General features: G+C 34.0%; 1 protein-coding gene across 1 annotated transcript; it reads right to left on the bottom strand.

Moving 5' to 3' along the window:
- Positions 1 to 388: 388 nt before the first annotated feature.
- On the bottom strand, positions 389 to 12457 carry GP1BA (glycoprotein Ib platelet subunit alpha). Its single transcript, XM_075272421.1, has 3 exons — positions 12316 to 12457; positions 11533 to 12047; positions 389 to 1932 (listed from the first exon to the last, which is right to left on the bottom strand). Exons 2-3 carry the CDS (start codon positions 12019 to 12021, stop codon positions 619 to 621), a joined length of 1803 nt encoding a protein of 600 aa, XP_075128522.1. The 5' UTR covers positions 12022 to 12047; positions 12316 to 12457; the 3' UTR covers positions 389 to 618.
- Between the last annotated feature and the right edge of the window lie 1885 nt (positions 12458 to 14342).

Genomic DNA, 14342 nt, shown 5'->3' with positions numbered 1-14342 from the left:
CGCCTGGAACCGCCCACCTGATTGTGCTAGAAGTAACAGAAAGGATTGCTCAGGAACGGTGGAGGCCAGAGAAAAAATTCCAACTTCTACAGAATTGGTGGAGAGTGACGGATACAACGTCATAGAACGACAGGTTCTCCTTCAGACTGAGGCATGGAATCTCCTCTCCTGTGTGAACCAATATCAGAAAGTTGCTTTTGATAGCTGCTGTACCACCAGCCGGTGGCGCTATGTTACAAGTCTCCTATTCTTTACGATACTGCAGTAAAGCAAACTACTTACATTGCTTCAAAAACATTTTTAATCATGTACAAAAAGTCAAGGAGCCTCACAGCTACGGAATATTCTACATGATCACATAATGAACCAAAGGACAGAAAGACCCCTTACGAATTTGGAAACCCTCTAGTAGACAGGAAAGATAAGTCTTATAGTAAGGACGGTGCCCCCTAGAGCTGATTGTATCATGAAATATATGTAGGACAACAACGGATTATCTCACTTCCGATAGTTTTTTGATACATAATAAACCAACATTGACATTGAGGGGTCACATGGGGGTGCTACTAATCAGGATAGGGGGCCATTTCCGTGATCACATGACCCATCCTCTCCATATTACAGTATAGCAGACGTGTACCTTATTTCCTGTTTTCGTGTAGGAGACTCTAGAACCAACATCCTAGTGACGCCGGCCAGTGACTGTTCCCTAAAGTGGGATTCAATAGCCCCATTGTTGACAAGTAAGATCTCTTCATCGCTCATGGGCGCCCGTAAACTATATCGGATCAACCGTATCCCGGGAAGCCACTCTATGAGGTCCCTATTGCAGCAGTAGATCCACAGCAAACAGAAGGTCGTGATGATCATCCCTACGAGGAGGAGGAAGATACACAAACCATAAATGATCACGTGGAGAAGACAACAGTGTTCGAGAATAAACTTTGCCAACCAATCCACGCCAAAAGCGGCAACGCGGGAACTTCTAGCTGGCAGGATAGTGCTGAGTGGGATTTCGGTGAGGTGAGATGTAAGACTCGTCGCAGACACTTTCAGGGCAGCTGTGGTAGGCTTCTTGGTGGTGGTCATCATCGGTGTTGTGGTTGACCTCATTGTGGTTCTTGGACTTGTCTTTAAAGACGTGGATTCTATGATGGTGGTAAGTTCTGTAGTTGTGGTTGGTAACGTGGTGGTTGCTTCTGTAGACGTTGTGGTTGGTGACATGGTGGTTACTTCTGTAGACGTTGTGGTTGGTGACATGGTGGTAGCTTCTGTAGATGTGGTTGGTAACGTGGTGGTTGCTTCTGTAGATGTTGTGGTTGGTGACATGGTGGTTGCTTCTGTAGACGTTGTGGTTGGTAACGTGGTGGTTGCTTCTGTAGATGTTGTGGTTGGTGACATGGTGGTAGCTTCTGTAGATGTGGTTGGTGACATGGTGGTTGCTTCTGTAGTTGTGGTTGGTGACATGGTGGTAGCTTCTGTAGTAGGCATTGTTGTTGGCTCCCATTCATTGGTTATACTATGTACAGTATTCAAAGGAATCAAGTTGATGTCCATGTCTCCTTTACCTTTTATTAAACAATGGTCCATGTCGTAGTCAATCAGTGGGCGCTTATTCTTATTCTTACAGACCACACTTTTTAGATTCGCCGTTGGACCATCTTTGGAGATTTCGTAGACTGTGCCTTCATTATCCTCTAACCAGGTCTTAAAATACATCATATCGCAGTCACACCTCCAATCGTTGTTCTCCAAATACACATAAGTCAATTCAAGACCGTCAAAGAAGTCATTGGGGATCTTTGTGAGTTTGTTCCACGATAAGTAAAGTTTTTCCAGGTTCACAACATTGGAGAGAAGACGATCAGGAAGTTGTGTCAACTGATTGTATGACAAGTCCAGATGTATCACTGCCTGCAAGTCCTCAAATACCTGAGAAACAGAAATGTAAGACGTATAGTAGTTATATTCCTGTATATACAGAGCAGTATTATAGTAGTTATATTCCTGTACATAGGAGCAGTATTATAGTAGTTATATTCTTGTACATACGAGGTAGTATTATAGTAGTTATATTCTTGTACATAGGAGGTAGTATTATAGTAGTTATATTCTTGTACATAGGAGTAGTATTATAGTAGTTATATTCTTGTACATAGGAGCAGTATTATAGTAGTTATATTCTTGTACATAGGAGCAGTATTATAGTAGTTATATTCTTTTACATAGGAGCAGTATTATAGTAGTTATATCCTTGTACATAGGAGGTAGTATTATAGTAGTTATATTCTTGTACATAGGAGGTAGTATTATAGTAGTTATATTCTTGTACATAGGAGGTAGTATTATAGTAGTTATATTCCTGTACATAGGAGTAGTATTATAGTAGTTATATTCCTGTACATAGGAGCAGTATTATAGTAGTTATATTCTTGTACATAGGAGCAGTATTATAGTAGTTATATTCTTGTACATAGGAGAAGTATTATAGTAGTTATATTCTTGTACATAGGAGCAGTATTATAGTAGTTATATTCCTGTATATACAGAGCAGTATTATAGTAGTTATATTCTTGAACATAGGAAGTAGTATTATAGTAGTTATATTCTTGTACATAGGAGCAGTATTATAGTAGTTATATTCTTGTACATAGGAGGTAGTATTATAATAGTTATATTCTTGTACATAGGAGTAGTATTATAGTAGTTATATTCTTGTACATAGGAGGTAGTATTATAGTAGTTATATTCTTGTACATAGGAGCAGTATTATAGTAGTTATATTCTTGTACATAGGAGCAGTATTATAGTAGTTATATTCTTGTACATAGGAGCAGTATTATAGTAGTTATATTCCTGTATATACAAAGCAGTATTATAGTAGTTATATTCTTGAACATAGGAGGTAGTATTATAGTAGTTATATTCTTGTACATAGGAGCAGTATTATAGTAGTTATATTCTTGTACATAGGAGGTAGTATTATAGTAGTTATATTCTTGTACATAGGAGTAGTATTATAGTAGTTATATTCTTGTACATAGGAGGTGGTATTATAGTAGTTATATTCTTGTACATAGGGGGCGGTATTATAGTAGTTATATTCTTGTACATAGGAGTAGTATTATAGTAGTTATATTCTTGTACATAGGAGGTAGTATTATAGTAGTTATATTCTTGTACATAGGAGCAGTATTATAGTAGTTATATTCTTGTACATAGGAGTAGTATTATAGTAGTTATATTCTTGTACATAGGAGCAGTATTATAGTAGTTATATTCTTGTACATAGGAGTAGTATTATAGTAGTTATATTCTTGTACATAGGAGTAGTATTATAGTAGTTATATTCTTGTACATAGGAGTAGTATTATAGTAGTTATATTCCTGTACATAGGAGTAGTATTATAGTAGTTATATTCTTGTACATAGGAGCAGTATTATAGTAGTTATATTCCTGTATATACAGAGCAGTATTATAGTAGTTATATTCTTGTACATAGGAGGTAGTATTATAGTAGTTATATCCTTGTACATAGGAGTAGTATTATAGTAGTTATATTCTTGTACATAGGAGCAGTATTATAGTAGTTATATTCTTGTACATAGGAGCAGTATTATAGTAGTTATATTCTTGTACAAGGAGCAGTATTATAGTAGTTATATTCCTGTACATAGGAGTAGTATTATAGTAGTTATATTCCTGTACATAGGAGTAGTATTATAGTAGTTATATTCTTGTACATAGGAGCAGTATTATAGTAGTTATATTCTTGTACATAGGAGCAGTATTATAGTAGTTATATTCCTGTACATAGGAGTAGTATTATAGTAGTTATATTCTTGTACATAGGAGTAGTATTATAGTAGTTATATTCTTGTACATAGGAGTAGTATTATAGTAGTTATATTCTTGTACATAGGAGCAGTATTATAGTAGTTATATTCTTATACATATGAGCAGTATTATAGTAGTTATATTCCTGTATATACAGAGCAGTATTATAGTAGTTATATTCTTGTACATAGGAGTAGTATTATAGTAGTTATATTCTTGTACATAGGAGCAGTATTATAGTAGTTATATTCTTATACATATGAGCAGTATTATAGTAGTTATATTCCTGTATATACAGAGCAGTATTATAGTAGTTATATTCTTGTACATAGGAGTAGTATTATAGTAGTTATATTCTTGTACATAGGAGTAGTATTATAGTAGTTATATTCTTGTACATAGGGGACAGTATTATAGTAGTTATATTCTTGTACATAGGAGGTAGTATTATAGTAGTTATATTCTTGTACATAGGAGCAGTATTATAGTAGTTATATTCTTGTACATAGGAGCAGTATTATAGTAGTTATATTCTTGTACATAGGAGTAGTATTATAGTAGTTATATTCTTGTACATAGGAGCAGTATTATAGTAGTTATATTCTTGTACATAGGAGCAGTATTATAGTAGTTATATTCTTGTACATAGGAGGTAGTATTATAGTAGTTATATTGTTGTACATAGGAGTAGTATTATAGTAGTTATATTCTTGAACATAGGAGCAGTATTATAGTAGTTATATTCTTGTACATAGGAGTAGTATTATAGTAGTTATATTCTTGTACATAGGAGCAGTATTATAGTAGTTATATTCTTGTACATAGGAGTAGTATTATAGTAGTTATATTCTTGTACATAGGAGTAGTATTATAGTAGTTATATTCTTGTACATAGGAGTAGTATTATAGTAGTTATATTCCTGTACATAGGAGTAGTATTATAGTAGTTATATTCTTGTACATAGGAGCAGTATTATAGTAGTTATATTCTTGTACATAGGAGCAGTATTATAGTAGTTATATTCCTGTATATACAGAGCAGTATTATAGTAGTTATATTCTTGTACATAGGAGGTAGTATTATAGTAGTTATATCCTTGTACATAGGAGTAGTATTATAGTAGTTATATTCTTGTACATAGGAGCAGTATTATAGTAGTTATATTCTTGTACATAGGAGCAGTATTATAGTAGTTATATTCTTGTACAAGGAGCAGTATTATAGTAGTTATATTCCTGTACATAGGAGTAGTATTATAGTAGTTATATTCCTGTACATAGGAGTAGTATTATAGTAGTTATATTCTTGTACATAGGAGCAGTATTATAGTAGTTATATTCTTGTACATAGGAGCAGTATTATAGTAGTTATATTCCTGTACATAGGAGTAGTATTATAGTAGTTATATTCTTGTACATAGGAGTAGTATTATAGTAGTTATATTCTTGTACATAGGAGTAGTATTATAGTAGTTATATTCTTGTACATAGGAGCAGTATTATAGTAGTTATATTCTTATACATATGAGCAGTATTATAGTAGTTATATTCCTGTATATACAGAGCAGTATTATAGTAGTTATATTCTTGTACATAGGAGTAGTATTATAGTAGTTATATTCTTGTACATAGGAGCAGTATTATAGTAGTTATATTCTTATACATATGAGCAGTATTATAGTAGTTATATTCCTGTATATACAGAGCAGTATTATAGTAGTTATATTCTTGTACATAGGAGTAGTATTATAGTAGTTATATTCTTGTACATAGGAGGTAGTATTATAGTAGTTATATTCTTGTACATAGGAGCAGTATTATAGTAGTTATATTCTTGTACATAGGGGACAGTATTATAGTAGTTATATTCTTGTACATAGGAGGTAGTATTATAGTAGTTATATTGTTGTACATAGGAGTAGTATTATAGTAGTTATATTCTTGAACATAGGAGCAGTATTATAGTAGTTATATTCTTGTACATAGGAGTAGTATTATAGTAGTTATATTCTTGTACATAGGAGCAGTATTATAGTAGTTATATTCTTGTACATAGGAGCAGTATTATAGTAGTTATATTCTTGTACATAGGAGCAGTATTATAGTAGTTATATTCTTGTACATAGGAGGTAGTATTATAGTAGTTATATTCTTGTACATAGGAGCAGTATTATAGTAGTTATATTCTTGTACATAGGAGCAGTATTATAGTAGTTATATTCTTGTACATAGGAGCAGTATTATAGTAGTTATACTCTTGAACATAGGAGTAGTATTATAGTAGTTATATTCTTGTACATAGGAGGTAGTATTATAGTAGTTATATTCTTGTACATAGGAGGTAGTATTATAGTAGTTATATTCTTGTACATAGGAGGTAGTATTATAGTAGTTATATTCTTGTACATAGGAGCAGTATTATAGTAGTTATATTCTTGTACATAGGAGCAGTATTAGAGTAGTTATATTCTTGTACATAGGAGCAGTATTATATTAGTTATATTCTTGTACATAGGAGCAGTATTAGAGTAGTTATATTCTTGTACATAGGAGCAGTATTATATTAGTTATATCCTTGTACATAGGAGCAGTATTATAGTAGTTATATTCTTGCACATAGGAGGTAGTATTATAGTAGTTATATTCTTGTACATAGGAGTAGTATTATAGTAGTTATATTCTTGTACATAGGAGGTAGTATTATAGTAGTTATATTCTTGTACATAGGAGTAGTATTATAGTAGTTATATTCTTGTACATAGGAGTAGTATTATAGTAGTTATATTCTTGTACATAGGAGGTAGTATTATAGTAGTTATATTCTTGTACATAGGAGTAGTATTATAGTAGTTATATTCTTGTACATAGGAGTAGTATTATAGTAGTTATATTCTTGTACATAGGAGGTAGTATTATAGTAGTTATATTCTTGTACATAGGAGTAGTATTATAGTAGTTATATTCTTGTACATAGGAGCAGTATTATAGTAGTTATATTCTTGTACATAGCAGTATTATAGTAGTTATATTCTTGTACATAGGAGGCAGTATTATAGTAGTTATATTCTTGTACATAGGAGCAGTATTATAGTAGTTATATTCTTGTACATAGGAGCAGTATTATAGTAGTTATATTCCTGTATATACAGAGCAGTATTATAGTAGTTATATTCTTGTACATAGGAGGTAGTATTATAGTAGTTATATCCTTGTACATAGGAGTAGTATTATAGTAGTTATATTCTTGTACATAGGAGCAGTATTATAGTAGTTATATTCTTGTACATAGGAGCAGTATTATAGTAGTTATATTCTTGTACAAGGAGCAGTATTATAGTAGTTATATTCCTGTACATAGGAGTAGTATTATAGTAGTTATATTCCTGTACATAGGAGTAGTATTATAGTAGTTATATTCTTGTACATAGGAGCAGTATTATAGTAGTTATATTCTTGTACATAGGAGCAGTATTATAGTAGTTATATTCCTGTACATAGGAGTAGTATTATAGTAGTTATATTCTTGTACATAGGAGTAGTATTATAGTAGTTATATTCTTGTACATAGGAGTAGTATTATAGTAGTTATATTCTTGTACATAGGAGCAGTATTATAGTAGTTATATTCTTATACATATGAGCAGTATTATAGTAGTTATATTCCTGTATATACAGAGCAGTATTATAGTAGTTATATTCTTGTACATAGGAGTAGTATTATAGTAGTTATATTCTTGTACATAGGAGCAGTATTATAGTAGTTATATTCTTATACATATGAGCAGTATTATAGTAGTTATATTCCTGTATATACAGAGCAGTATTATAGTAGTTATATTCTTGTACATAGGAGTAGTATTATAGTAGTTATATTCTTGTACATAGGAGTAGTATTATAGTAGTTATATTCTTGTACATAGGGGACAGTATTATAGTAGTTATATTCTTGTACATAGGAGGTAGTATTATAGTAGTTATATTCTTGTACATAGGAGCAGTATTATAGTAGTTATATTCTTGTACATAGGGGACAGTATTATAGTAGTTATATTCTTGTACATAGGAGGTAGTATTATAGTAGTTATATTGTTGTACATAGGAGTAGTATTATAGTAGTTATATTCTTGAACATAGGAGCAGTATTATAGTAGTTATATTCTTGTACATAAGAGTAGTATTATAGTAGTTATATTCTTGTACATAGGAGCAGTATTATAGTAGTTATATTCTTGTACATAGGAGCAGTATTATAGTAGTTATATTCTTGTACATAGGAGCAGTATTATAGTAGTTATATTCTTGTACATAGGAGGTAGTATTATAGTAGTTATATTCTTGTACATAGGAGCAGTATTATAGTAGTTATATTCTTGTACATAGGAGCAGTATTATAGTAGCTATATTCTTGTACATAGGAGCAGTATTATAGTAGTTATACTCTTGAACATAGGAGTAGTATTATAGTAGTTATATTCTTGTACATAGGAGGTAGTATTATAGTAGTTATATTCTTGTACATAGGAGGTAGTATTATAGTAGTTATATTCTTGTACATAGGAGGTAGTATTATAGTAGTTATATTCTTGTACATAGGAGCAGTATTATAGTAGTTATATTCTTGTACATAGGAGCAGTATTAGAGTAGTTATATTCTTGTACATAGGAGCAGTATTATATTAGTTATATTCTTGTACATAGGAGCAGTATTAGAGTAGTTATATTCTTGTACATAGGAGCAGTATTATATTAGTTATATCCTTGTACATAGGAGCAGTATTATAGTAGTTATATTCTTGCACATAGGAGGTAGTATTATAGTAGTTATATTCTTGTACATAGGAGTAGTATTATAGTAGTTATATTCTTGTACATAGGAGGTAGTATTATAGTAGTTATATTCTTGTACATAGGAGTAGTATTATAGTAGTTATATTCTTGTACATAGGAGTAGTATTATAGTAGTTATATTCTTGTACATAGGAGGTAGTATTATAGTAGTTATATTCTTGTACATAGGAGTAGTATTATAGTAGTTATATTCTTGTACATAGGAGTAGTATTATAGTAGTTATATTCTTGTACATAGGAGGTAGTATTATAGTAGTTATATTCTTGTACATAGGAGTAGTATTATAGTAGTTATATTCTTGTACATAGGAGCAGTATTATAGTAGTTATATTCTTGTACATAGGAGCAGTATTATAGTAGTTATATTCTTGTACATAGGAGGCAGTATTATAGTAGTTATATTCTTGTACATAGGAGTAGTATTATAGTAGTTATATTCTTGTACATAGGAGGTAGTATTATAGTAGTTATATTCTTGTACATAGGAGCAGTATTAGAGTAGTTATATTCTTGTACATAGGAGCAGTATTATATTAGTTATATTCTTGTACATAGGAGCAGTATTATAGTAGTTATATTCTTGTACATAGGAGCAGTATTATAGTAGCTATATTCTTGTACATAGGAGCAGTATTATAGTAGTTATATTCTTGTACATAGGAGCAGTATTATAGTAGTTATACTCTTGAACATAGGAGTAGTATTATAGTAGTTATATTCTTGTACATAGGAGGTAGTATTATAGTAGTTATATTCTTGTACATAGGAGGTAGTATTATAGTAGTTATATTCTTGTACATAGGAGCAGTATTATAGTAGTTATATTCTTGTACATAGGAAGTAGTATTATAGTAGTTATATTCTTGTACATAGGAGCAGTATTATAGTAGTTATATTCTTGTACATAGGAGGCAGTATTATAGTAGTTATATTCTTGTACATAGGAGGTAGTATTATAGTAGTTATCTTCTTGTACATAGGAGTAGTATTATAGTAGTTATATTCTTGTACATAGGAGGTAGTATTATAGTAGTTATATTCTTGTACATAGGAGGTAGTATTATAGTAGTTATATTCTTGTACATAGGAGCAATAGTATAGTAGTTATATTCTTGTACATAGGAGCAGTATTATAGTAGTTATATTCTTGTACATAGGAGTAGTATTAAAGTAGTTATATTCTTGTACATAGGAGCAGTATTATAGTAGTTATATTCTTGTGCATAGGAGTAGTATTATAGTAGTTATATTCTTGTACATAGGAGCAGTATTATATTAGTTATATTCTTGTACATAGGAGCAGTATTATAGTAGTTATATTCTTGTGCATAGGAGCAGTATTATAGTAGTTATATTCTTTTACATAGGAGCAGTATTATAGTAGTTATATCCTTGTACATAGGAGGTAGTATTATAGTAGTTATATTCTTGTACATAGGAGTAGTATTATAGTAGTTATATTCTTGCACATAGGAGGTAGCATTATAGTAGTTATATTCTTGAACATAGGAGGTAGTATTATAGCAGTTATATTCTTGTACATAGGAGGTAGTATTATAGTAGTTATATTCTTGTACATAGGAGCAGTATTATAGTAGTTATATTCTTGTACATAGGAGCAGTATTATAGTAGTTATATTCTTGTACATAGGAGTAGTATTATAGTAGTTATATTCTTGTACATAGGAGTAGTATTATAGTAGTTATATTCTTGTACATAGGAGTAGTATTATAGTAGTTATATCCTTGTACATAGGAGGTAGTATTATAGTAGTTATATTCTTGTACATAGGAGTAGTATTATAGTAGTTATATTCTTGTACATAAGAGGTAGTATTATAGTAGTTATATTCTTGTACATAGGGGGCAGTATTATAGTAGTTATATTCTTGTACATAGGAGCAGTATTATAGTAGTTATATTCTTGTACATAGGAGCAGTATTATAGTAGTTATATTCTTGTACATAGGAGCAGTATTATAGTAGTTATATTCTTGTACATAGGAGTAGTATTATAGTAGTTATATCCTTGTACATAGGAGGTAGTATTATAGTAGTTATATTCTTGTACATAAGAGGTAGTATTATAGTAGTTATATTCTTGTACATAGGAGGTAGTATTATAGTAGTTATATTCTTGTACATAGGGGGCAGTATTATAGTAGTTATATTCTTGTACATAGGAGTAGTATTATAGTAGTTATATTCTTGTACATAGGAGGTAGTATTATAGTAGTTATATTCTTGTACATAGGAGGTAGTATTATAGTAGTTATTTTCTTGTACATAGGAGTAGTATTATAGTAGTTATATTCTTGTACATAGGTAGTATTATAGTAGTTATATTCTTGTACATAGGACTAGTATTATAGTAGTTATATTCTTGTACATAGGACTAGTATTATAGTAGTTATATTCTTGTACATAGGAGCAGTATTATAGTAGTTATATTCTTGTACATAGGAGCAGTATTATAGTAGTTATATTCTTGTACATAGGAGGTAGTATTATAGTAGTTATATTCTTGTACATAGGAGCAGTATTATAGTAGTTATATTCTTGTACATAGGAGGTAGTATTATAGTAGTTATATTCTTGTACATAGGAGTAGTATTATAGTAGTTATATTCCTGTATATAGGAGCAGTATTATAGTAGTTATATTCCTGTACATATGAGCAGTATTATAGTAGTTATATTCTTGTACATAGGAGTAGTATTATAGTAGTTATATTCTTGTACATAGGAGCAGTATTATAGTAGTTATATTCTTGTACATAGGGGGCAGTGTTATACTGGTTATATTCTTGTATGTAGTGGTATTGGAGTATTATTTGTGTCCTCACCTCTTCATCTAATGACTGAATGTAGTTGTGTTGTAGCTCCAGCCTGGTCAGTTTCTTCAGACCTGTGAAAGCGTTTGCAGGAATCGTGGTGATGCGGTTGTTGGAGAGTTGCAGGGTGGTCAGTGTGGGCAGCTCGGACACCTTTGGCAGGGCGGTCAGTGTATTGTTGGCCAGGTTGAGCTCTTCCAGCTTTAGTTGTAAATCTATTTCAAAACTGGTCATCCCATTGTCTGCTACATCCAACTCTGTCAGGTCCTTGAAGGCCTTTAAGCTGGAGGTGGAGAGTGACTTGAAGTTGTTGGAGGACAGGATGAGGATGGCCGTGTTCGCAGGGATCTCTTTCAGTGGGAGACTGGACAGGCCAAGATTTATACAAGAAGTTTCCTCCTTGTTTTTACTGTGGTTCATCTCTGAGGAACAGGAAGGCTTAGAGAAGACTTTGTTGACTACAGCGAGACTAAAGAAGAGAAAGTGATGGAGGAAATTCATGGTGAAGGTGGATGAGAGTCTGTGACCTGGGAGACAAAGAGGAAGAATAGCAACAGATCATCCGTATTGAGGTATACTATATACAGTATATGCATCAGATATACTTTATATTATACAGCAGTGACATCACCGCTCACCAGATATTAGTTATATTCTACAGTAGTGACATCACCGCTCACCAGATATTAGTTATATTCTACAGTAGTGACATCACCGATCACCAGATATTAGTTATATTACACAGCAGTGACGGTCAGTATAGTTAGGAATTATTGTACATGGTCAGGTCCTCACCTCTCTCGGACGCTGCTCCGCTCAGTATCCTCCACTGCTCTGTCGTCTTCTTCTTCTCGCCTTGTCTTCGCTTATCTTACGGAGCCGATGTTTCCTGGAGTTAATTTTGTGTTTACTGGGAAGTCCTGTGATGTTCTTGTGGTTTGTATGTAGACGTGCGCACTCTCTATTCTACACTATATGTATATGAAGATGTAGCAGAGCTGATAGTGTCACTATAGATTATCATGCAGTCCTATCCTGCTGGTTTTGAGTTCTGCTTTCACCTGTGTTGAGGATGCCATCTTTACGGCGATGAGGCGGCCCAGCTTCCCCAATGGTTGGGGAGCGGCTTCCCCTCCAGTCCACACGTTTCGCTGAGGACCACCTCTATATCATGTGTACTCCTGTGGGGCTCCACATTGTCAACGTTGCCAACCACTTGCTGCCATTTGAGGTAGTCTCCCACTGGGGAATATTGTGCTCCATTCTCACTGCCTTACTATTGGCCGCCATCTTGGACCTATTATTTTTATACTCCATGCCACATCCTTAGCCTCCTCCCCTGCAGCCGTTGCTCAGTATCCACTATACTAAACGTTCCACTTCCCGCCAAGGCTGTGGCATGCTAACGTCTGCTATAGTGCATCTGTTTAGCTCTTGATCTGCTCTCCATGTGCCCATCGTGTTCAGTTAACACTTCAGCTATCCGCCATGGCTCTCCCACCTGCACCCGTGGCCTAAATCTACTACGTCCACCGCCCTATCATCTGCTTGTACCCTGTGATAACTACTCTCTCTCAAAAGCCGAAAAGTAGAAAGCTCAGAAAGAACTCGGCTGTCTGGCACTACCTGAACTGCTTCGATCACCTTGTCCTCCTGGCTCAGCCGGTGGTTGCTCTCCCTATGGTCACGCTACCTTCCTCACTACCTCAGACCAAGAACCTATGGCGGACGCCAAGGCCATGACTTGGATCCTAATACTCTGTTTGCAAGGATCCAACAACCGTTTTCCATTGAACTCTCTAAAGTGATGGCTGGTAACATCAAACAGATCCAGGGCCTTGGATCCAGGGGCTCGGGGTGGTGGATAGATTGGACGAAGTTGCTTGGGTAGGAAGAAAAAATCCACCTTGATTCAACTTAAATTGGAAGACCTGGAAAATAGTTCTCGATGAGCCCACATTGGCATCAGAGGAATGGCTGGATCAGCGGGAAAGGGTTACAGCTCTGTTCTCAGTTCTGCTCCCACCTTGCTCCACATGGATCGTATTCATAGAGCATTAGGTTGCCCCAAAAAACAAAATGTACCCAGGGACATTATACTCAAACTACAATACCCAGATCCCCGTGATCAGAACCCGTCAGCAGCCAAAATCTACAATCTCTAGCAGGCATTGTCCCATCTGTCCAGCTCTTTGTAGATTTGGGTTCGGCCACCCTGGATAGACTTACAACCATGCGCCCAGTCACCTTCACAGAAGGCCCAGATTCACTACCGCTGGGGTTTTCCCACATCGCATGCTCTTTCAATGACAAGGTCTACATCATTCGCTCCCTGAAGGATCACATCAGAAAATAAATGTCATATATCAATGGCGAGAGTCGGGTGGAAGACTCTCCTCTAGCCCCAACTTCAACCCCATCAGAACTTATACTTCACTCCCACCTCTGCCCAACCCCAGGAAATTCTCCATTCTCCGATCTCCAGGGGGAAAAGGCCTTTGCCAGTCTATCATGGCACTACCATGTCCAAGCATTGAGGTATATGGGCATAACCAATCACTTCCAATGGGCACTTTGAGCTCTTTATTGTGACTCCATAGACTATTTGAGACTTCTGACTGACTCTCTGCTGTCTATGAAGATCGGTTGTGTCCCTTGTAGAGTTGTATGTTCCAGTCCAGCACTGCACACAATGGGACCAGAGGAAGATAATACTGCTGGTCTACAACTGGGTCATTACCATTGGCGGCTCCACCATATCTACCAAGAATTGGCTTTTTGTGTAGATTTGGTTTTGCATAGCAATGGCATGGCCTTCAAGC

This window comes from Leptodactylus fuscus, chromosome 5 (assembly GCF_031893055.1).
Source record: "Leptodactylus fuscus isolate aLepFus1 chromosome 5, aLepFus1.hap2, whole genome shotgun sequence".
NCBI lineage: Eukaryota > Metazoa > Chordata > Amphibia > Anura > Leptodactylidae > Leptodactylus > Leptodactylus fuscus.
The sequence above is the reverse complement of the archived record's forward strand: the minus strand, read 5'-3'. Positions and strand labels throughout refer to the sequence as shown.

What these genes read in the sequence shown, in the direction of transcription:
- GP1BA (XM_075272421.1), bottom strand. Translation starts at nt 12,021, where the DNA reads ATGAATTTCCTCCATCACTTTCTCTTCTTTAGTCTCGCTGTAGTCAAC. An exon ending in TTCAGTCATTAGATGAAGAG is followed by an intron (nt 1,933 to 11,532) that starts GTGAGGACACAA and finishes TCTGTTTCTCAG; the next exon opens with GTATTTGAGGACTTGCAGGC.